The following is a 25,880-nucleotide window of genomic DNA, read 5'->3' as shown; positions in this document are numbered from 1 at the left end:
CGAACATCTTTCATATTTCTAGCATTTCATGGATTCACCGCGCGGATGCGACAGATGATAAGTGACGATGCAGCCTAAGTTGGAAACGGACTTACTTGAAAGAGGTACTTACTCACATACTTATGGGGATCGAACCGAAGACTTCTCAGTTGATAACCACAGATACTACCAACTAAGAGAGGTCTTCAGAAACACCACCACACTAAGCCACCATAAAAATTACCACGTGATTATTATGATGATTAGTTCTGACCAATTAGAAGCTTAGCTTAAGTTTCCAATTGAGTAACCAAGTTTTGCGATGTTGGTGGTGTTCTCTCGTGCCACGGAGAGCAAGTTGACTACTCTGTCTACGAGTATCATAAAATTTTGTAGCCAACTCGGACAATCTTTTCATGTATCTCTGACAAAATGGTCAAAGACACAGAAAAAACGAGTGTCTCTATTTTTTGTATTCTCTCTATTTTTTTTTTTACTTTAATTATGTAACTAAAGACGTCTTAAAGTTACATTATACAAGGATTTTTTTACTTGAGATAGTCAATATAACTTAGATTTTAGACATTAATTGGTTACCTCCATTTTAATTATTTTTTATTAGCGTGGACTCCGTCTATCATTACCATTTGTCTGTGGTTATAGGGCAATAAAGTTCACCGTCACCAGTAGTTGTTGAAACGAGGTCGCAGGAAATGAGGTCAGCATGGAGTCTACCCTGCCATAAAGTCATAGGAAATCCATAGATGAATGCAAACTAGACTTCTTTATCTAACTTTTTTTATCTTTCAAAGCCGACTTAAAAAGATAGAAAAGGATAGTATGCAATTTCTCGTGTAATTTCCTAGAATATATTTACCGATTACTTTAACCAATATCACAGTATATATTTTTTTTTAATTCCATAATTTTAAGTAAAAACTTATCAGCTTTCCTATAATATAACGTTGGGATGTCCGTGGTGTTACACCATACAAAAAAAAAAAAAGAAAAATAAATAAATAAATTACTTTTTAGTTTTAGTGAGACACAATTAGATTTCAATATATTTTGTTCTAAACGTGAAAGAAAGAAATGTGACTTTATAAAAATAAAAGCAACGAAATTCAATTACTTTTTAATGACTTTCTTTTTTTTTTACCGACAGCTTATCCCTTAATCTTTAGTGATAATGCAGTGCTGACGGACAATGGACATATTATCGAAACGCTAAATCCATTAGCAGTCCTTTTTGCCGGAATGGTGATAACTAGTCACTGCCGATGCCACGAGACCAAGGCTAATTCACTATCTTTGACGTATGCTAGTTGATATAGACGAAATTGAGATTATAAGTGACAAATGTCATCCGGTGCCTACTGACACCCATCGTGGATATCATACTGTAGATGTCATTTCTCAATTGACTTGATATTTTTTTCAATAGATTGTAAATAAAGTTAAAATTAGTGAATAGGCCAGCAGACAATATGAGCCAATATAGAAATATGTCAATCCAAATTACTGGGCTAACCAATACCTCAGCGGATACTTTCAACACAAAGAAAAACATTGACAATCTAATATCAAAGGTCGACTAAACATCCAAAAGCATGACACCCACGCGACTCTCACATACATGTGAATGGATCTACGGGATCGATTAGCTAATACGTGACAGGTACTTGTAGTACGAAAGCCTGACATAGTCAAACTTACCCACCTTGTTTTTTGAAAGTAAAATTTGCTCATGAACAGTATAGTACTAGGCACAGTAGGTTCATGCCTATATAAATGCTCGTAGGCTATAAAAGGTAGCATTTTTTAAGATCATGAATTTTCTGAGTTAAAAACGTATTTTTTTTTATATTTTCTACAGGATATTATAAGGATTGTTAGTTTTGTAGCAACACTTCAAAATCAAAACTCATTTATTTCAAAGTTTACAAGCACTTTTGAATCGTCAAGTTTATCTATTTGCAAAGACTTTAATACAGGTTCGGATGACAGGTTCCGCTGAGAAGAGCCGGCAAGAAATTCGCTAGAGATTTCCTTAACGTTTGATTTTCTCAACATTGTTTTTTGAAGGGTTACCGCAAAGCTAAAGCCGACAGTCATGATTTTTTTTATTCTTTATAAGCAGACTACAATCTCACTTTATGGTAAGTGATGATGCAATAAGATGGAAGCGGGCCAACTTGTTAGGAGTTAGATAAAAATCCATATCTTTCATTTTCTACATGACATCGTACCGGAACGATACGCTTGGCGGTACGTCGTTGCCGGTAGGGTTTAACTAGCCAAGGCCGAAGCCTCTCACCAGCCAAAATTTCTCATATTATGCTGAGGTTATAAAAAAAGCTTTTTCTTGGACGGTTGAGCCTGGACTCCTGAGACCTGATATCATCCAAAGCGACATCAGTCTAATATCCATAATTCGCTACCGCATTATTTGTGTATGGCTGACAAACATTCATTTCATAAAATGAGGTAAGTCTGACTATTGCAGGCTCTAAGTCCATATGTGACAGGTACTTGGTATAGGATGCGAAAGCGTTGGCGCATAACATTGAATCGTGGGCTTGGAACTGCAAAACCAAGGTCTTACAAAGATGTTTGAACTTTGAAGCACAATCTTTTAACTCATACATTACATACGGAATAAGTTAACCAAAGCCGCGTGGAGATATTATACCTCCTTACACAGAGTAACATCTAGCGAGTCAGCTCCCGATCTAATTCGTCTGGGGATATTAATTATAATAATTACCAAAGTTTTCTCCCAAGGACAAGGTTGTAACAACTTGATACTGCAAATTTCATATAGGCGAAAGGATTTACCCTATTTTTAAAGCCACCAAAACTCGAACCCACGATCTCATGATCCATAGCGACCATTGGAGTAACGAGACAGTTTATGTCATGTCTACGAAAAATAGAACAATATCAAGGCAAAGGAAGTGAAAAGTAAAAACCAAAAAAGATATTGGATTTAATGGCTGAATTAATCGATATGACCTTAAAACGGCCGCGTCGTAACAATGGCGCAGGTCCATTTACACTCATCACTCAATTGCATTGTACTAGTACTCGCTACACATATTATGGGATTTTTATACACATCTTATGTTAGCCACTCACCATCCATTAAGTTCACGTGCCAGCAGAGCTGACGGCAGGACATCCGATAAAACTGATCGTGTGTTGATCGCGATGTGCATGCTCTCATGCACATGAAGTTATTGGATGGTGAGTGGCTAGCATTAAATTAACAATTTGACATTCATTATCATTATCAAGCGATGGACGTCCATAGCTGGACATAATATGTTTTCAATAAGTTCAATGTCCAACGGCTTCGTCAGCGTCCAACGGCTTCCCGTAACTTAGATTTTGTCGGTCCACCGTTGGGGATTGACCAACACAGCGCTTTCTAATCTGGGGTCATCATTCAAGGACCTTGGGAATCCAACGTCCTTCGAATTATGTACCGCGCTTATTGCCACTTCAGCTTTGCGACTCGTTGAGCTATGTCAGTGATTATGGTTCTTCTGCGGTTCTCCTTGTATATGATTCGATCACGCAGAGATACTCCAAGCGTAGCTCGCTTATCGCCCACTTATAAACTCTGAGCTTTTTTATGAAGCCAATAGCTATCGTCCTCATAAGAAAGCTTAGTCTCACTAACTAACTATAGTTAATTAGTTAGTGAGACTTGGCCGCAAACTACAAAAACATAAATTCAATAATGTAGAAGCGAAACCAGTGAATTAACGTGCCTTAGAGGGGCCCTGTATCAAAATTAGTTGGGGGCCCAATAGACGAGCGAGATCTCTTTAAAATCCCGCAAAATCTCTTTAGTTTTTGATTTACTCTACCATAACTCTTTCACCATAAAGTATTGCATTTTTACTTTTATAAATTCTGCATTTTTTTTTAATGTTTTTTTTTTTCGGGAAGCACCACCAGACTGTTTTAGACTAGCGGACGCCCGCGACTTCTTCCGCTTGAAAATTAGTTTTTCACAAATCCCTCGGGAACCATGTATTTTTCCGGGATGAAAATTAGCTTATGTGTTAGTCCAGAGTAAAGTCTATTTACATTCCAAATTTCAGCCAAATCGGTTCAATAGTGGCGTCGTTAAAGAGTAACAAACATCCAAACAAACATTCATACAAACTTTCGCGTTTATAATATTAGTAGGATTACTTTTTACAAATTTTTGCTTTCACACGTATGAGGTCCTTGTAGTCCGGGGGGGCGTATCATTGATACGGCTGATACGGCGGTAGCATACGCCCCTGAGCGAAACGAAACTAAAGCTATAGTGGTCCAAATAAGCCCTGACTATTATGTATTCTGCGCCCTGGTTTAAAAAGAAGCCCAACAAAGTCAGTCGGATAATATTCTATGCTAGAGTGCGTAATACAGTTATTATTGACTCGTGAATAATTGGTAGTCCAGTGGATATGACCTTTGCCTCCGATTCCGGAGGGTTTAGGTTCGAATCCGGTTCGGGGCATGCACCTCCAACTGTTCAGTTGTGTGCATTTTAAGAAATTAAATATCACGTGTCTGAAACGGTGAAGGAAAAACATCGTAAGGAAACCTGCATACCTGAGCATTTTCTTTATTCTCTGCGTTTGTGAAGTCTGCCAATCCGCATTGGTCCAGCGTGGTGGACTATTGGCCAAATCCTTCTCATTCTGAGAATAGACTCGAGCTCAGCATTGAGCCGAATACGTGTTGATAATGATGATGATGAGGATGAATAATTATTATCAACATCAAACCAAACCACAGTGATTGAAATATAATAGGTGATATAAAAGTCATGGAAGGGTCATGCCCTTCGTCTAATTTATGAATAAATTTGCAGAAAAAACTAAAATCGTGTGGACTTAGTATTTATGAGTACAACATAAGTATAATATTTAACTCATATAAAGCACGCAAAGAAAAAAGTTTAGACCATTTGTCACAAAAAGTATGTAGAAATAAATAAAAGCGGCTTAACATTAACACCGTTGTTCATTAAACTAAAAGCTATTATTTTAAGTACCTATATGAACCAAAAGCAAAGTAAAGGTTCCTTACTTCATTAATAACAACATAACTAATTAATTTCTTTGTCTGTTAATATTGTAACTATTATTCTGCTCGTCCCTTTCTGACATGTACTTTTCTCATTTTTTTTACCCTCGTTTACTGATTAATATCATTGAACGAGTGTAAATACGAGATCGTACTTCCCTCGTTACTTTAATTTTAAGTTTTCGATTATACGAGTACTCATCACCATAATAACCAGACGTTATTAAACTTTTTGCTTGTAACTAACTATCTATACTAATATTATAAAGAGGAAAACTTTGTTTGTATGTTTGTTTGATTGTAATGAATAGGCTCAAAAAGTACTGGACTGATTTTAAAAATTCTTTCACATTACAGGGATTTGTGAAAGCTACATTATCCACAAGTAACATAGGCTAAATTTTATTTTGGAAAAAAATAGGGTTCCGTAAGATATTTGGGTTTTTTGGACACAAGGTGTAAAGAATCAACCAGAAAAGTAGGGTAGGGGTAGGTAGCTGTAGGGTAGGGGTTGGCTAGGGGTAGGGTAGGGGTAGGATAGGGGTAAAAGTTTACATTGAGTTTCACGCGGACGAAGTCGCGGGCGTCGGCTAGTTTGAAATAAAATGTTTTCTCAATTTCGACCTCTAGTTTTTTGTATAAATAAGTAGAAACATAGATTTATTGCACATAGGTAGTACGTAGTTGTCGGATTCGTAAGCTGTTTTATGTGCCCCGAAATCGGGACACTTGACGCATCGCTACGCAACGATAAGCACGCTTATGTGCGTGTCGACAAGCGTAAAAGCTTAGCTCTTACGCTCACATAGTCACAGAAGTGGTGTTTGGAGTGAAAAATTGATAGGCGTTGCGGGTCGGCACATAATTCGGAAATCCGCGATGGACGTTGGGGTCCCAAGGTGCTGGAATGGCAACCCCCACTAGAATGCTCAGTGTTGGTCGAACTCCCACCAGATGGACTGACGACATCAAGAGAGTCGCAGGGATTCATTGGATACAGATGGCTCAGGATCGTGATGTTTGGAAGTCCCTACAAAAGGCCTATGTCGTGCAGTGGAGTCCTGATATGATTAATAATGATTGATTGCGGGTCTATAGGCTATTAGTCTAAGGATGGAAATGATGAAACATGACATATTCCGTTTGCTTCCAGATCTTGGGCATCGTGATAATATCTGCAGCATGCGTGGACCTGGGCATGATCAAGGGGTTCGCGGGGATGGAGACGACGGGCCATGAGACTGACATCGTTCTCATAGTGGTGGGAGTTCTGATCCTGTTGGTTGCTGCCTTCGGTTGCTTCGGCGCTTGGAAGGAGAGTCCGAAGTTGCTATACATTGTAAGTTTATATATTATACAGGGTGCTGAGGAATATTTCCCATAACTTTAAAGTGTTGACGAGTCCACTTACGAGTATAGGAGCCGAACTGCATAACTAATGTTTTTTTAACTAAAAATTAAAAAAAAAATTAGGTTTTCATACATAGTAATTCAAATAATTCCGACTATTCATGCAACACACGCCTTTAGATATGTATCCTTGCATTTTGAATTGTTTTTGGCTACGTCGTTTATAAAAATGCGTTTAAGGGACACATCTTGAGATTTATTTACAAAAGAAATATTATTTACTCCAAAAATATTAATTTTTAAACAATTTTAATTAATTTTCGTAGAATATAACCCCAGAGTTATGGGAAATTCTTCCCAGCATGCTGTATAATGATTACAATTTGACGACTTTATGATTTGGTTTCGAGTTCCGACAGAGCTGTTCTAGGTTTGTGTCACAACTCGGGTCAATATTATATTGTATACTTCCTCGTTTGGTTCTGGACTGATATATGGTAGTCAATATTGTATGGCATCTGGGTTAACACTGTCCTTCTCACGCATTTCAAATTTATTTATATGTTCTATCTGATTATGTCAATAGCTTTTGACTGACTTCAAACAAGTACCCATTCGCTTTCCCAAAAGTTCCGTATTTTTGAATAAAAGTTGTCAGTATAAAGTCCCAACGACCTATATAAAAGAATGGGTGGCATTATCCCTTTAATTTTTTATTTGTACCTTTTGGAATTTAGTATTTGTTTTTTTTTTAAATCACGTTTTATTAAGATCCTTTGGATTATAATTGAACTTATGATTTTTTTTTAATTTTAGACAATTTAAAGGGTGAAATTATAGAAATATGATGTCGTTTTTTCCAGTTCGTCGGCCTCCTCATCATAATAATTCTGCTAGAGCTGTCTGTCGGTATCGCCGCTGCTGCTTTACGACCACAAATTGAAGGCACAATGAAGACCCAGCTCCGGGCCTCCTTCATCAAGAACAAGTCCAGCCGGGAAGAGGACTCCACTTACAAGGAGTTCTGGGACACCATCCAGACCAATGTAAGTTAAGTTTTTGATGTGGCGAAGGTAAGAAAATGGAAATTTGACGGCCTCCGTGGCGCAGTGGTGTGCGCGGTGTATTTACAAGAAGGAGGTCCTGGGTTCGATCCCCAGCTGGGCCGAAGGAGGTTTTCTTAATTGGACCAGGTCTGTCTGGTGGGAGGCTTGCCGTGGCTAGTTACCACCCTACCGAAAAAGACGTACCGCTTAGCGATTAAGCGTTTCGGTACGATGTAGTGTAGAAAGGGGAGTGGATTTTCATCCTCCTCCTAACAAGTTAGCCCGCTTCCATTGCATCATCACTTACTATCAGGTGAGATTGTAGTCAAGGGCTAATTTGTAGAAAAAATTAAAAAAAAAAATATTCAGATTTGTCACGTTCATCTATCGGCTTACTGACGACAACGTCATAAGAAAATACTGATGGTATAGTTGCATTTTTCAAAAAAATGATCGTTTTTCTAAAATACATCAGAATATACTTTATTTCTTGTAAAAAAGTTGGCAACCCTAGAGCGAGGGAACGACGGATGACGTAATCTTTTTTCGAGTTTGCATCTGGCTCACAGAACAGAGATCGCTAAAAGCTAACGCTTTGTGATCTGGCTTCATCGAATTATAAGACGCTGTTGCGTCAAAAAGTATTAACTAGCCTATTATACTTCAGTTGGAATGCTGTGGCGTAACCGGCCCTGACAACTACATCGCGTCCGAGCCTCGCCTCAACCCGGCCTACAGCTGCTGCCCGCCAGACAACTCGGACCACAAAGTCGAGGACAAGCGCTCGGACTGCATCTCCCTCACCAAGTACTACCAGGAGGGCTGTGAGGACAAAGTACTCAGCACAGTCCACAGTGCTGGCATGACGGTTATTGTCTGCGGCATCCTTTTCTGCTTTTTGGAGGTAAGTCCTTTCGCGCCTATTTTTTTTCATTTAATAAAAACTCCTTGACTGCGATTTCAACCAATATTTTAATGCAGTATTATGATAGGTGTCCACAGATTCCCGTCGGGCGCATCGCATCAAATGGATTTTAGTATTATTTGTCTAGAAAGTCATACAAATGCGTCCATTGATACGCATCGTACAGATCGCATCGAACGGATTTTATCTATCGTAAAATCAAAAATCCGTTTGTTGCGATGCGGGTAATGGCGTCTACAGATTGGCATCGTATCTCAGACTAATTACACAAGATCTAGTATCGCACCCAAAGCCATGAACAAAATTGGCTGTCATTTTCAAAAAAACGAGCTTAAATTACGAGTTTATGTTTTATACTAAACTACAAGTTGTTTACCGTTTTTTCACCATTTGAAAAAAAAATACCGTAAAAAAAATATTTTATCGTACCGTAATTTTAACCGTAAAAAATTTATGTACTTGAGTACACAGAAAGGTATTTTTACGGAGCTCAATAACCGACGAACACGCTCACAACTATGGAACATCGATTCTATAGAGACAGTTTTCATAATCGCATTAGATCGTTGATCATATACTTTGACGGAAAAGTAACGTCTACCGAGGCAGGTCCTTATGTCTTATTGTTAGTCTGTGGCATCGTATACGTATTAAACGCATAGCATTGAACGGATTTTTAATTTTATGGTAAGTATATAAAATCCGTTCGATGCTATCCGATGCGGATCCTTGGACACCTGTCGCAAGTGGACGCTTAGAAGGCAGGCTTACTTGGAAAAGGTACACGTTTATTTTACCAATAACGCTGACGGTTTCGACGTGGCATCGTATTGGAACGCTTGGCGATACGTCTTTCCGCCAGGGTGGTAACTAGCCACGACTTATCCCTAACACCAGACCAGACTTCAGTCAATTTAGGAAATCCTAACCCAGGAATTTTAGCAGACTCAAAGGTGATTACAAAAATAAGAAAACTAATGTCGATCAAAGGTTCATTCACAACATTTGTCAGGACAACTTAATTAACAAATCAAACTGTAATCAAAATAAGACCCTAGAATGGCAGAGTGAAGTCACGCACTTGTGAACGTTGTGTGTAGGGTTAAAGGATCCTTTGACTGTTAACAAACACTCCCCTTTTCCACTCACGTCACTCTCCCCGCCTATCCCAAGGAACCCAGCAAGATTTACACAACAAGAGATGTGGACGGCTCGAACGCCACGAGCACACTGAAGCCGTCCGTACCGCAAGTCGTTGCAACGCGGCTATAACAGGATTAAAACAATTTACATAAAAATCACTGAAATTGTATTTTTTACAGGTTGCTGGCATTATCCTTGCACTATGGTTGGCTCACGCGATCAAATCAGAGGACAAAGGCAGAGAAACCGCTTAAACTGAAAAGAAAATCGCTTGTAGTAAATAAAACCGCTTTTTTATTGTTAAGGAGCACTGTTTTAAGAGATTTATTTTTACACAAAAATGTAAAATTGAACGGTACCTACCCCCTACCGTGAAATATAATAGATTTGTAGATCTAATAATATTTTATTTATTTTAGAATAGATATTGTAAACTTAGAGTCTTCTTTTTATATTTTATTGTTAATATTATTATTATGAGACTTACTATTATTACTTATTTTACTATTGTTATAACAATTTATAATATACTTAAGTATTTTTTTAAGTGTAAAATTACAAGTAAGTTTTATTAACTTTCATTATTTCGTTATTGTTTATAGGTTTAATTATATTTAGTCACAGAATAAAGAATGATACAGAATGAGTTTTTACAAGCAGCGTGAGGCCGTTAAAACTTTTAACATCCGCATATAGAAACTTTTTTCATAATTTGTATTTCAATATTTAACAACATCAACAATGACGTAAATTAATATCATAATAGACTAATAATAATCAATACCTACAAAAAATACTTAAACTTATTTTTGTAGTTTTTGTGTACAGTGCTCATTAAAATAAAGTTCTGACCATCTAGGTATCATCTTAGTCCACTTTATTAACCCTATAAAGTTTAGTAACCTTTAGTATCCCTAGGGCCTAACATGCACCATACGATATTGTAATCTCGTGAAGAAAATAGCTGCGCAACCGGAAATATCCTTCATTGTGTGTGGAACTGGGACTACTCCGTCACCATTGGTCGACATTTTGTCTATTTCTCTTCACAATTATGTAGTTGATCGCATGCTAGGTGTGCAGGTTGATGAATAATTGGTCATTAATAAATACGTTTGCCATGCCAGATATACAGGCGGCCCTTTGAGTTTGTTTAAAATATTTAAAACATAAGACACCATTTTTCTTAAATTTTTTTATTAATGCGACGCTTTGTGTCGTTATGACTCGAGAATGTGTTAGTTTTTAAATTTGGATTTAGAATAGCTGCACTATACTACCGTGTCTATCTGCCTATTATTCTTTAATCTGTGTATTTGGTTTAAGAAATAATGGTATGTAAATTCTCAGAATGTCGCACTGAATTCGTTGTTGGTGCTGAATATTTTTGTTCTATGTATTATTTATTATTATAAACTGACATTTTATTTTAAGTATTAAGGCTTAATTGGAAGGCTTAACAACCACCCCACCTCCTTTTATAATAAGACGAGAATATTATTCATTACTTTTGTAATAATCTAATTTTATGATATAATAAAAAATAAACCTAATGCTGACCCAGGCTTGGTAACTTTGCGAAAACCGCAAAATAAACCTATTACCAAGGATTGCTGTGTAGAGAAACGGATAAAAAGTTCATTATAAATGATAACCTTCTGTAAATTAACGCCTGCTTATTTAAGTCAGTGTTAAATCTCTATTAATAAATATAACATCAATGTTGCATTGGCATACAAATCTTGATATTAGATTTTGTGAATTTTGTAATATTAGCGACTTTAAAATTAAGTTACTTTTTTTACGTGAAGGCCGCTGCATATCTGGCGTGACGCAGCAAATCGCATTTTTAATTATTTCATTGACAATGCTCGTTAAAATAAAGTTCTGACAGTCTAGGTATCATCCTAGTCCACTTTATTTACTGTTATCCATAGGGCCTAACATGCAACTAAACGATGTAATCTCGTGAAGAAAATAGCTGCGCAACCGAAAGACCTGACGAAAGAGATGGAACTGGGACTACTCAGTCGCCATTAGTCGACATTTTGTCTATTTCTCTTCATGATTATGTAGTTGATCGCATGCTAGGTGTACAGATTGATAATATATAGTTGTTCAGTAACGAATACTTTTCGCTGCACCATGCCAGATATACAGGCGGCCCTTTGAGTTTGTTTACTAAGCATTTACTAGTCAAATAAGTAACCAAAATTACGTGTTATAGAATTTGTTCTGTATTAGACTAAGGTTTGTGTATTAATGTATTTCAAGTGTAGGTTACTTTTTAAGAGAAATGTTTGTTTTAGCATTTTATGTGGACGTAAAAATTAAAATAAAAAATAATATTCCTTTCTACCACTAAGCAGAGACTGTATTCATTTTTTGCATTGTATACCAAACTATATTTATAAAACAATCCATAAACTATATTTGTATTCACAAAATGTATTCAAAAACATCGGAAAGATTTAAAAAAAATCATACATTTTCTGATACATTTTATTATTTTTGGACAAAACAACATAATTTATTTGGTCCGCTAGTAGAAGTATTTAAGAATTTCCATAGCATTTTACAATACCACATATTCTGTACGAAGTTTTCTATGAACTAAGTTAGTCTAGTTACCATTGCAGCTAATTTGTAATTTTTTAAACTAATTATTTGGGAATTTAATGTAAGTGAAACTTCCTTTTGATTTTAAGATATTTTTATTAGTGTGTAATACAAATGTTGATAAAACTTCTTAAATAAAATATCAGTGTTTAAAAGAAAGAGTTTTCATGTGAAACGTGTCAAGCACTCCCCTATTACCTGAAAGAAGCCCTGTTTTAAGTTTGTGCCAGAAGTGGGCATAGTAATAACACTAAGTAGCATCGGCAACATAATATGGCCTAAGTTTAAGGCATGTTATAAGTCTATTACGTCTAAGATCCCGTATATAAGACGGCGTTCACCGACCTGTTAACTGAATGAAAAGTTTTTTTATATCAAATTAAGTATATTAATTATATAACACCAATGAGTTGTCTAAAAATTGTTAATTAATCACTACTCGGACTAATTTTTTTTAAGCATTGACAATATATTTAATATATACTTTGTTCTAATTTTTATAGAGGTATTTTCTTTACAAGTATTTTCTCTACAAGTAACTCTAAGATAACCTCTGGTAATCTCTGGATCTACCGAATAGATTTTGAAAATTCTACTACTACTGGAGAGCCACGTTATTTGTGAGTGTCATAGGCTATATTTTATCCCCGTATTCTCACAGGAACGGCAACTACGCGGGTGAAACCGGGGTGCGTCGGCTGGTTTGATATAAAATACTTGTACATTCAGTAAACAGGTCGATAAAGGAACATATGCGATGCGAGGTCGCCATTCCAGCACCTTGGGACCCCAACGTCCATCGGCTCTTCAAACTATGTGGCCTGCCCATTGCCACTTCAGCTAAAGTTCAGGCTATAATTACAAAAAATTCTTATAATTATAATCTTAACAACTTAATTATAATAATACCTACCTAAGAACCTAATTTAAAGGTAAACGTCGTGTAATCTATAATATTATTATAAAATTATAAAATAAGCCATATTTTACCCCCATATTCCTACAGGAACGGGAACTACACGGATGAAACCGTCTGCTAGCAATGTGATAGAGGAAGAGCGAGAACTTCACAGGCACAGGTTTTTACATAAAAGAAAGTCCCAGCCCCATTAATGCTTATAAACCAATCATTTCGTTTTATTTTCAACCAATCATCAGCCTCTACTAATACCTTACTAGACTACATTAAACAGAAGTGCACAAATGCGTACGCAAACAAAGTTGCACTCTATGTGTATACTTATTTAACTGATGACTAAACGTAAATTAACCATTTTACTAGCAAAATGGTATTTATTTACAATACTTGATACAATTATCATAGAAACTACACGATAATCAGGTCACACATTGCTTTATCATAATCTTTAAATTAATTACTATTATTTCAAAATTGATTAAATGACAATAATTTACTATTTTTAAATCTACAAATAAAACTGCTAATTAATATTAAAATTTAAGAAAAACATATTAACAGCTATCATTCACTGTAATAAATAAATGATTTCCATAATAAAATTTAGATTATGTAAACACGTATTAATTATTGATAATTGCAAAGCAAAGTAATATACTCAGAGGCACAATTATCCGCCCACTTATTACTGGCGTCATACTAAAGTGGGCGGATATTTCTGCCTTTGAGTATAATCTAAAGAGACTGATTTACTGAATTCTATTTAAATCTATTTAATTTACAGTCATCGGTGCTTAATTGGTTGCACAAATTGCATTAAACACACACCAAATTGACAGCTTTAAAATCGTTTTATATTCACATAGTTTATAGCTCTCAATTGAAATGCAGCTAATGACAGTGTCACTACTTTTTATCACAGTTAACAGCAAAAGTATATTTTCAACGTTTTCACGTTTGTGGGCATCGAACCCGCATCTTATAACAAATTAATACTAATCGACTTTGAAGAAATTACGACGCAGACACGAGATTTTATGAGACTTTTGAGAATACTTTTAAAATATCAGGATGATATTTAATAAATAAATAAAATATATTTAAACAAAACACATCACTATCTACCCTCAAAGTAGGCATACAGAGTAGCTTGTGTTATGGGTACTAAGATAGTTGATATTATAATATTCATATACATTTATATACTACATATAAATACTTATATAATGTATAAATACACACAGACACTGGAAAAAACCCACGTTCATCACACGAATATTTTCCAGTTGTGGGAATCGAACCCACGGCCGTTGATGCAGAAAGCAGGGTCACTACCCACTGCGCCACACAGCCGTCAAATAAAATATACTTAAACAATTTCAGGTGTATACCATTTTTACAACATATTATCTCTCAGAGGTTAAATCCTTATTTAACTGGGCTACACCCAGTAGCGTGCGACTGACATTCGACGTGTTGTGTTGCGAAAAATAGAAAAATTGTATGTAAGTGACAAGTGACGCGTAGCTTCAAATCAAACATGTCGCTCGTGGGGGAGCAGCTTTAGCTGCTTTATGCTACGCGTATGACTCGTGGGAGACCAGCTTTAGTTGCTTTCTAAAGTTTACAAAATTTTCCTTTAGTTTCCTTGAATGGGGATGATGACTAAGTTTGAATATATAGATTTTTATGATACATTCTTGTAAATAAGGTCAATGTTAACTAATTTATACATAAAAAGCAAAGATTGTCTTGATATTTGCTAAATAAATAAGATTATAAAATTTCAAAATCTATTAAAAATCTTTTATAGTAATTAGATGAAAATTCATACAGTTTTAGCTTCCTTACATTAAATGTGACATTTTTTAATAAATGAACTATAAACATAAACGCACAAATAACAAAGATATTAGTAATTTTGTTTAAACGCCCATACAAATCTAACGATCATTATGAATCTACGAGGTCATTAAATCGTACCATTTTAATGAGGCGTTTTTCAGAGATCTGTAGCAGCGCCGCAAATCTGACCCTTTAAATCCTTGTAGCTCCGAAAGTAATGATCGCAGATATCCTGTTACTTTTACAAAATATACTATTAGCATACTCTTAATTTATATACAATTTAAAAACTGTCATCATCCCTATTACTTACGACGCATATACGAGACTTGATGAAACTTTTAGAAAACGCTTTTATAACACCAGAATGAAGTTGAGTTGTAGGCGAGTTTAAAGCTCATTTTCTCCCATTCCGAGGATTATCGATATTTTCCTATTTTGACTGGGGTAGCATTCGACGTGTGGGTTGCGTTTTAGTTGCGGTGCATATGAATATTTCTGTTTAACGACCAAGTAACAACATTCCTTTTTACGTAAGCACTATTTTGATAATACGATTTTTTAACCCAAAAGTTGTTTGATACATATTGTCTTTGCACACTTGTGTATTCTTCATTTCATTGCTTAATTACAAATGTGCAATAAAGAATAAATAAATCAAAATAATATTTATATATAGAATAGACGATAAAAAAATTGCTATAAATAATTTCAGAGGCGTTAAGTTTTAGTTTACTTAATTTTAAGTTTGTTAGTAGTTGCGAATAAATGAATTACAACCTTACAACAAATACGCGTAATATTACGCGTATTTTTAACATAAAGCAGATAAATTAATAAGCCAAGATCTTAATCTCTTTTAATAGTTAAGGGAATCGAACCCATGGCCTCACTCTACCCACTTATCACTACCCACTGCGCCATGCCAACAAAGTGAAAGTGACAAAGTGTAAAAAATACAAAGCGAGTAAAATTATTGTAGAAAAGTCGACACATTAACATTTTTGTAAATTTAAAGTGAAATCACCAACAATGGATGTCATTGTTGATGATTTCACTTGTGTTTAAATTTTGACAAAATGACATAAGAAATAAGAATAAAAGTTATTACAATCTCACAAATTATTCTAAGTTCTTAAAGTATTTAAAACATCCTATAAGATACAAAAATTAATTAATCAACCTACTGTTTGAAGCAAACTCTTTCCTTGTGATTTTGAACACAATAGGTACAAGTATTTACGACACTAATTATTAAATTACGATTAATGAAGTGATAATTACTTATGGGAGGGTTAACCGCTCAGTAACGTAACGCGTAACGGTATCACTCTGTCTGTCTTCCCTTTATCTCGTGCATACGGCAGGTTTAAGTTATCACTTCTGTCGAGCGTCCCGATACGCACACGTTTTTGTTTTAAATAATTTTGGTTTAACCCATCTACGAGTACAATTAATATTATTAAATCCAAGTACTTTTAAATACACCATAAACATTTGTTTTTTTTTCATGTTTTTAAGTTTAGGCATGTGTATTCTGCGGCTTAGGTTTCAAAGTGAGCCTGAAGCGTCTGTTGCAGCCTGCGACGTTCGGTCCTCACTGTCCTGGCCATCCACAAAGCAAGAATGATGCAAGCAATCTGAAATGTTTAAGAAGATATCATTATCAAACCATATTCGGCTCACTGATGAACACAACTGCATGAGTCTCCTCTGTGATTGAGAGGGGTTCGGCAACAGGCCACCACGCTGGCCCAATGCGGATTGGCAGACTCACACGCAAAGAGAATCAAGAAAATTCTCAGACCAAGTTTCCTTACGATGTTTTTCATTTACCATTTGACACACGTGATATTTAATTTCTTATGTAAATGTTATATATTGTCTCATTCAGAGGTTAAATCCTTATTTGGCTGGGATATATCCAGTAGCGTGCGCCTGACATTCAACGTATCGCGTCATGTGCGAGAGATAGCGAAATTGTACGTGTTATAAAAACGACACGTGGGAGAAATAGCCTTAGTTGCTTTCTAAAGTCAACAAAACCTACTTGTAAAGTTTCCTCCGGTTCAATGATAAATATATTTCGTTAAACAGTTCAATGCTTGTAGCTCGTTAATTGCATTTTGTGAAAATTTACCTTGAGCAATTCAAGGTAAATTTTTACGACGCAGACATAAGATTTTATAAGACTGAAAAATGGCATCTTTTTGTTGTCCAGTCAACCCGCACGAAACGTTATGTGCCAACGTTCCGAATAAGAACTGCTAAAATATGGAATGCCCTTCCGGCTTCTGTGTTTCCTGACCCGTACAATTTATGCACCTTAAGAGCGCGCAGCACGACGGTACGATATGGATAAAATTCGAAGCGCAAGCGAGACGCCGAATTATGACTTTCACATGAGTGAAAAGCACGGAGCGATTGACGCGCGACGCAAATTTTATGACGTGAACGCCAAAACCATTTTTACCTAATTGCAAGTAAATTAAACAACATAACGAAAAACAAAATGGCCATGTTCAAGATATATACCTAATTTTCTATACAAAATAAAAATTTAAGAAAATAAGCTTGCTTTTCCTGAGATTGAAAGCAAAATGTGAGCAAAACATGTATTTTTCAAAAAAATAAACTATCTAGAAAAGTTTTACAAATTGTGTATTTTGTATAGTCATAACGAAGCTAACACTTTGAAATATCATTTACCCAAATATCAGGCTCCTAACTTTTCCAGAATCTGAGATCCAGAACCATTTGTAACCACCAAATTACACATTGCACACTCTTCAAGGCAAGAGTGAATAGGCATCTTCTAAACAAGCGCGCTTCATCTTAGACCTCATCATTGCTTTCCATCAGGCTTGATTGTAGTCAAGCGTAAGCCTACATAAAAAAAGAACACTTTTGAGAAAACTTTTACAATACATGCTGTTCAGCAATTCAGCATGTATTGTAAAAAACACTCCTGAACAAAAACTCAAATTACCTCAAACAAGATGAAAATAACACCGGTGGATATAAAAATGTTGGTTTTCAGCGCTTTCTTCTGCCTCAATATCTGCTCGCAGCCCCGCATGTAGTACAGCTGGTTGGCGAGGCAGGCGGAGTGGAAGTGCTTGCGAGCATCCCCCTCGCGCAGGGGGTGGGCGCGCGCGCAGCACGACGTGGGGATCTCGCGCTGAAGGATGGCGTAGTCTTCAGGACCGTCCACGCCGCAGCACTGGTTCTGGTAACAAGATTATTCTCATAGAAGGTTCCAGCGAGGGAACAACGTAATATTACAATGAGGATGATGACTATGTTTGAATACATTTATTTTTATGAAACATTCACATAGTTCGAATAGCCGATGGACATTGGGCTGAAATTAACCCACACCAGAAAGCGCAGTGTCGGTCGACTATAATCTATACCAACGCACCTTCACAACTTAAGAAGGTCATGGGAAGTGGCTGGGTGAGGAAGAAGAAGAATCGTGTAGTGGCACTCAAAAGGATAATAACATAAACATAATAATCGATAGTGATAGTTAGTTACAAGAGCAAAAACATTAGGTATCAACTAAGCAGTCATATGCACAACATTCCTAACAATACCTATCTACAATTAGTACCTACTAAATAGAAAATTCCTCTTCCAATACAGGTCTGTAATGAGTCTTCAGGGATTTACCATAGAAACTAAGAGAGCTGAAGCTTAGGGCGGCAAAATTAGGGGATTTCGATATTTACAGCTCGTGCGGAGCCTTGCTATTCTTAGCCCAAAAATATACCTAAAAAATATTTTATTCCCTGAAAAAGGAATTAACTTTATCGTGAACAGTGTATTTAATTTGCGCCACTTGCTCAAATATTCTCTCATAGAACGGGAATGACCGGTGGGTCAATAAAATAGTCTGAGGATGTTTACCTCAGACTGCAAAGTATCCCAGTACACAGGCTGGTTGAGCCCATCTTCCTCCACGGTGGAGTTCCTGTAGAAGTCCACCCTCAGCTCGCTGGAGCCGCCCACCCAGGCGTTCAGCGCCGCACCACCCACCGCCACCACCACCTCCACTGACACCAGGAATATGAGGAAGCAGGCGTGCTACAAAAGAAAAGATAATGAATACGACCTAAGCTATACAACTATTGCAACAATAAAAACACTATTTTAATCTTTTAAATGTCACCAATCATAGATTTACAACACATAGATAGTGTGTAGTCGTTGGATTCGTATTAAACCGTTTTATGTGCTCCGAAATGGGAGTCCTTGACGCATCGCTACGCTGCGATAAGTACGCTTGAGTGCGTGTCGACGAGGGTAATAGGGATGATGACAGTTTTTTTTAATTGTATATAAATTAGGAGTATGTTAATAGTAAAGCAATTTTGTAGTAATCGTAAAGTAACAGGATATCTGTGATCATTACTTTCGAAGCTACAGGGATTTAAAGGGGCAGATTTGCGGCGCTGCCACGGAAAAACGTCTCATAAAAATGGTACGATTTAATGACGTCGTAGGTTCATAATGATCATTAGATTTTTATGGGTGTTCAAACAAAATTACTAATATCTTTGTTATTTGTGCGTTTATGTTTATAGTTCAAATATTGAAAAATGTCACATTTATTGTAAGGAAGCTAAAACTGTATGAATTTTCATCTAATTACGAATAAAGATTATTAATAGATTTTGAAATTTTATAATCTTATTTATTTTGCAAATATCCAGTCAATGTTTGCTTTTTATGTATAAATTAGTTAACCTTATTTATCCGAATGCATAAAAATCAATATATTCAAACATATTATCTTAGCTTGGAGTGGAAAATTGTTAGATGTTGCGGGTCTATAGATTATTAGTCTAAGTGACCAATATTTCCATTCCTCTTAGTTTAGATATGGTCAAAAGTTTTAATAAGCTACCTATTCACACAAACCTAATAATAGGGGTTGGAGCTTAAAAGCACTACGCCACTCAAATGTGGATTCGCGGGTCATAAGATGAGGCTAAAATACGGTAATCATCACGATTATAAAACTATAAACGTTGCAAATGTCGGATCAATAAATAGAGGCTACATGTTCCTTGCATATTTAATACGTATCGGATAGTCGATTAATATTGATTTTCCGTGCCCTATATGAGTTCTTTGTTCTGATATCGTTGCTTTCACTTTGTAGTAAATTGAATTATTAATGTATAAGGACAATTTATATGAGGAAATTATGCTAAAGCTTTAAAAGTCGACAAAAAAGTTTTTTCGTAATCAACTCAAAATTTTGTTTTTTTTTTTTTTATTCTTTACAAGTTAGCCCTTGACTACAATCTCTCCTGATGGTAAGTGATGATGCAGTCTAAGATGGAAGCGGGCTAACTTGTCGAGGAGGAGGATGAAAATCCACACCCCTTTCGGTTTCTACACGGCATCGTACCGGAACGCTAAATCGCTTGGCGGTACGTCTTTGCCGGTAGGGTGGTAACTAGCCACGGCCGAAGCCTTCCACCAGCCAGACCTGGACAATTTAAGAAAATCTTAGTTTAGTTTGAATAATTTCCGTGATATTTTTTAACCATGCTAATATTAATAATGGATTATAATTTATTCTGCCTATCTCCGCGAAGAACCGACAAATCGAAGCGGCACCGTCACCCAGCCCCCCTAGCCAAGATTCTCTTTCTACGATCGCTAACGCTTCGAAAATTAGAAAGATGTATGGGAATGACATTTGCTATCGACAAGTCAAGTGATCAAGATCTGTCATTCCCATACATTTTTCTTGTTTTCGAAGCGTTAGCGATCGTAGAAAGAGAATCGACGTGCCACTTGAATACTGGAAATCGGCAGACCCGATAAAAATATCTAGGTAGGTACGTTTGACTATGAAACGAGCTCATTTTTAATTCCTAGGCCATGAGTCGCCGCCTGTAAAAAAATCAATCCGATTTCTTTCATGTCGACATCCAGCTATGGAGGAATCAACCAGTACCTACGTCCAATCTTCAATCTACGATTATTTGCTCATCCCATTTTTCATCTTGGCGACTCAATAAGCTTGGCGACTCATTGAGCCAGTAACTTTCCGAATACAGAATTCTGAGTTTTTTTTTAATTCTAATTTTATGAGTTATTTACATCGCCAGTTGAGTAATTTAGCGTTGGCTGAACCGATTTTATAATGGTTTTCATATAAATATTTGTTAATACACAACAATTTGGAAAAGCTAAGTAAACAAAAAATTATTTGTAAAAAGTATCTATTTCTTACATTCTGAAGGAATTTGGCTGCACCGATTTTGAAGCGGTTTGTTTATTGCTTGTTATTTGTGTAGCTTGTTATTCCTGTAATTATTAACATTAAGTAAGGGTTCTACTGCTGAAAGCTGTGATAGCCCAGTGGTAATGACCTCTGCCTCCGATTCCGGAGGGTGTGGGTTCGAAACCGGTCCGGGGCATGCACCTCCAACTTTTCAGTTGTGTGCATTTCAAGAAATTAAATATCACGTGTCTCAAACGGTGAAGGCAAACAACCTGCATTCAAGAGAATTTTCTAATTCTCTGTGAAGGCTGCCAATCCGCATTGGGCCAGCGTGGTGGACTATTGACCTAACCCCTCTAATTCTGAGAGGAGACTCGAGGTCAGCAGTGAGCCGAATATGGGTTGATAATGATGAAGGGTTCAGGGTTCTACTTACCACATAAAGGATCTTGACGTTCTCCCGCAAAGCGCCGATGCAGCCCAGCAAGGCCGTCACCACCAAGCTCAGCGCCACGGTGACGAGGAAGGCCAGCACACCACGCGACAAGGCCGACTGCTTCTCCGGCCGGGCCTTGCGCTCGCGCATTTGCATCACGCAGATCGCCATGAGGAATAGTCCAAACAACTGTTGGAACAAAAGGGTTAACGTTAAAGGGAAATTACGATGGTTAGTTGTAAAATTTGTAAAAGTTGTATGTAAAAGGAGGAGATTCTACGTTCGGCTGTATATGTATGTTTTCTTTTATGTATGTCCATGGATATTTCCGTCGTTTATGGACCGATTTTGGAAACTCTTCAAAAATTATTTATTCAATTAGGCATCGTGAACTAAAAATTAAGACTATAAAGACAGAAGTTGCACACTCAATGAAAACATACCAAAAGCGTATTCGTAAACATTCAAATCAACTTGCAAGGAACCTAATGATGAAGAAACCTGGTACAACTTTCAAAAGGCTCAAGAGACGAGCACCACAAGATGTCATGAAATAGACACTACATTATTAGATATGGGCAAATCACTGGATTTTGCACCTAACACGCCTTAATATAAATACTTAAAATCCCGCTGAATGTCTCAAGACAGATTGCAGGAATATTGAGACACTAAAAAAAAAAATAGTCTCAGTTTACAAGCACTTTTGACACGTCAGTTGACTATTTGTAAAGATTCTACCACCGGTTTGGAAGGCAGGTTCAGCTGAGAAGATACCGGCAAGAAACTCAACAGTTGCTCTTTTGAAAAAGTCATACAGTATTATAATTTACAATTGATAACAATTACTGTTTACATTTCTTATAGTTTTACTTCCTGTGTGAAGGTGGAAGCTGATCCAACGGCCTCCAAGCATCTTTATCATTAAAGATGCTTGGAGGCCTTATCTTTTTTTCTTATAGGTTAACCCTTGACTACACTCTCACCTGAATGATGATGCAAGCTAAGATGGAAGCGGGCTAATTTGTTAGGGGGAGGATGAAAATCCACACCCCTTTCGGTTTCTACACGACATCGTACCGGAACGCTAAATCGCTTGGCGGTACGTTTTTGTCGGTAGGGTGGTAACTAGCCACGGCTGAAGCATCCTACCAGCCAGACCTGGACCAATTAAGAAAACCTCAACCCAGCCGGCGATCAAACCCAGGATCTCCGTCTTGTAAATCCACCGTGCATTCCACTGCGCCACGGAGGTCGTCAACGTCATCAACGAAGGGATGTTTTAAAAGTTAAGTATTTTGCCACATAAAAGGAAAAAGAACTCTTATAGAATGAAATGAAAATAGGTACACTGTATTGTAAACCATGAAGAAACATACAATAGGTACAATAAATACAAAAAAAAGTACTAAATATGCACAATATTTATTGCTAACAAGCGATCTCTTCCAAGCAACCTATAGAAGAAACTAATAATAAATGATATAAAGATATAGAATAAGGGTGTAGAAGTAGTTTAAAAAAGGAAATAAAATTCACACATAGAACGACTTCGTTGTCCAATAATTTGTCAACAAGAACAAGTGATTTGAAAGACATATTGTCTCTTTAAAGGACATTGGCCATTTTGAACCCAGCACGTTATCCAAAAAAAATAATTAATGACGAAAAATACTTTTCATTCATTTTCTATCTTTTTATTCATCAAATCTGGCAGCAATGTATGAAAAGTCGGTCGATCTCCTTTAGATTAATAGATAAAAATATAATATGCCTGCTCTCTTTATTATAGCAGATAGCGAAGACCGCAGATATTAAGACGGAGATATTGAGTTTGATCCCCGGCTGGGCCGATTGAGGTTTTCTTAATTGGTCCAGGTCTGGCTGGTGGCAGACTTCGGCGGTAGCTAGATAACACCTTACCGGCTATGACGTACCGCCAAGCGATTTAGTGTTCCGGTAGGTATGATGTTGTTTAGAAACCGAAAAGGTGTGGATTTTCATCCTCCCCATAACAGGCTAGGCCGTTTTCCATCTTAGATTGCATCATAGTCAAGGGCTAACATGTAAAGAGTACGAAAATTTAAAAAAAATCACTACATAACCTATAATGGTTCCTCTGTACGTAAAATCATGTTTACAAAAAGCAATGTCTTCATTCACTAAAAGAAAAAGTTGAGTTGAACTTACAATGAAAGCGATGTTCAAGAGCGCCAAAAAGAACTTCAAACAACGTATGTTTCTCGGTTTCATGACGAATCTGCTGCTTCTTCCTCCTGCTTACAATCGTGGACGTAACTCTCGATTTACTTCTCCTGTATTAAAAAGTTAATGTGCAAAGTTAATGTTACTTTTAGTTTACTTTGCCATGCCATTCAGCCGAGAGTATCCTCATGGCATCATATTATCATGGCATCCAATTTAATATCACGGTCTCAAACGGCAAAGGAAAAAAATTCGTGAGGAAATTTGCATATACTGAGAGTTTTCTTAACTCTACGTGTGTGAAGTCTGGCAATCAGACTAGGCATTGGCCTAACTTCTTTCTGAAAGGAGACTCGTGCTGAACAGTGAACCGAAATGGGTTGTTAATGATGATTCCCTTAGACCAGAACACACACATATTGCTTGGCGGCAAAAATACGTAAACATAATGTTAGTTCGTTATCAACCCTCGACTCACTGCTGAGCTCAAGTCTCCTTTCAGAATGAGAGGGCTTAGGCCAATAGTCCACCACGCTGGCCCAATGCGGATTGGCAGACTTCACACACGCAGAGAATTAAGAAAATTCTCTGGTATGCAGGTTTCCTCACGATGTTTTTCTTCACCGTTTGAGACACGTGATATTTAATTTCTTAAAATGCACACAACTGAAAAGTTGGAGGTGTATGCCCCGGACCGGATTCGAACCCACACCCTCCGGAATCGGAGGTAAAGGTCATATCCACTGGGCTATCACGTATACAATGTTAGTACCTTCCTTGAATACTTAATCATAAGAATGTAGATATTCTTAATTCGCCATGAAGCACACTTAGTGGAATTTATATATAATATGCACTGAAGAAAAGCATGCAACGCCTTCCGTGAGGTAAGCTTCGAGTTAGCTGAGTGGTTAGAATAACAAATTAAAAGTCTAAACATGTTTATGTTGTGACTTATAGCTCCCGTATTTTTTTTTAATAAGTTTTCTTCGTAAAAAAGTCATTACAGAAAAAATTAAGTTATTCATCCCTGATCTAACCCCGCCTTAACAGATATAGTAAAACTTTAACAAGGCCAATTTTAAAAGAGAAAAAATTAAGTTATTTATTCATCACTTATCTAACCCTGCAGTTTCGCCCGCCTTAACAGTTAAAGTAAAACTATAAAAAGTGCAATTTTAAAAAGATACATGTGTCATGATTAATTGTAATTTTGTGAAAAAACAAACGCTGAGCCATCGGTCATCTATATTATCAAGAAAAGAAAAAAAAAACAGGCAACGCTTAAGACTCAAATGAGACAGGTCTTAAGTTCGATATTCTCTTAACCTATTAACGCGTGTGGCGTGCTCAGTAACACAGGTTTTTTTTTTATTTAAAAAGGGAATTGGTAAAGTATTAAAAAAAAATAATATGCTCCCGACCGTCTTTAAGGTCACGGAGGCTAATCTCATGGTGGATTAACCATGTACGCAGGAGATTATAGTGTACAAGTGTGTGCGCAAGCACAGGTGCACTCTCTCTTCCCTCACTCTCGAAATCCGATGGGACGGCAGACCGACACGACCGGTGATCAGTCGCAAGACCTACTTTACGTGCTCTTCGAGGCACGGGGGGTACTAACACCGCCAACTTCCCAATTCCATGCTGCTATTAAGATTATTCTTGTAAGAATTTTGAATGAGAGGGAAGAATAAAAAATATCGTACTTAACATTAACAGCGTTGGTCGGAACAGCTCCAAACTGGTTTGAAACAAGTATAGAGACTCTACCGACTACCAGCACTGACTATCTGCGCGGACCAACACCGATAAGCGCTGGTATATCGGCGCAAGCACTCTGCTTTCTATGTGAATACGTCCTTAGATTGCGTTGTCAATCATCATCAGGTGAGAGCGAAGTCTACGATAACTTGGCATTGAATAATCAAACAAAGGGTAAGTTAAAAATAAATAACTAATAAAACAAAGGGTAAGTTAAAAATAAATATTATATTAAATACCACTCACGGCAGTTTATAGTAGAACAACAGGTGACCGGTGGTGAGTGGTGGTCCGATGGCGATGACGTGGGG

The 25,880-nt window shown here is 36.8% G+C and overlaps 2 protein-coding genes across 2 annotated transcripts in view; one reads left to right on the top strand and one right to left on the bottom strand.

Moving 5' to 3' along the window:
• Nucleotides 1-12,312, top strand: part of LOC112047524 (23 kDa integral membrane protein) — a 27,632-nt gene extending 15,320 nt beyond the window's left edge. The window contains exons 2-5 of the mRNA XM_024084665.2: nt 6,224-6,409; nt 7,284-7,466; nt 8,134-8,370; nt 9,714-12,312. Coding sequence (XP_023940433.1) covers nt 6,224-6,409; nt 7,284-7,466; nt 8,134-8,370; nt 9,714-9,788 — 681 coding nt within the window. The 3' untranslated portion in view covers nt 9,789-12,312. The remainder of the gene's footprint in view (nt 1-6,223; nt 6,410-7,283; nt 7,467-8,133; nt 8,371-9,713) is intronic.
• Nucleotides 12,230-25,880, bottom strand: LOC112047505 (23 kDa integral membrane protein-like). The gene is made up of 6 exons (XM_024084644.2): nt 25,816-25,880; nt 23,791-23,915; nt 21,601-21,789; nt 18,830-19,006; nt 17,907-18,146; nt 12,230-16,557 (listed from the first exon to the last, which is right to left on the bottom strand). Exons 2-6 carry the CDS (start codon nt 23,851-23,853, stop codon nt 16,462-16,464), a joined length of 765 nt encoding a protein of 254 aa, XP_023940412.2. The 5' UTR covers nt 23,854-23,915; nt 25,816-25,880; the 3' UTR covers nt 12,230-16,461.

The sequence above is a fragment of the Bicyclus anynana genome, chromosome 5 (assembly GCF_947172395.1).
Source record: "Bicyclus anynana chromosome 5, ilBicAnyn1.1, whole genome shotgun sequence".
In the NCBI taxonomy this organism is placed as follows: Eukaryota; Metazoa; Arthropoda; class Insecta; order Lepidoptera; family Nymphalidae; genus Bicyclus; species Bicyclus anynana.
The sequence above is the reverse complement of the archived record's forward strand: the minus strand, read 5'-3'. Positions and strand labels throughout refer to the sequence as shown.

Bases quoted from the DNA above. Each gene is read 5' to 3' on its own strand.
- LOC112047505 (XM_024084644.2), bottom strand. From the start codon at position 23,853: ATGAAACCGAGAAACATACGTTGTTTGAAGTTCTTTTTGGCGCTCTTG. The intron at 18,147-18,829 runs GTAAACATCCTC...TCTTGTTACCAG, and splicing joins GGGATACTTTGCAGTCTGAG to AACCAGTGCTGCGGCGTGGA. The intron at 16,558-17,906 runs GTAATTTGAGTT...TAAACATTTCAG, and splicing joins TTATTTTCATCTTGTTTGAG to ATTGCTTGCATCATTCTTGC.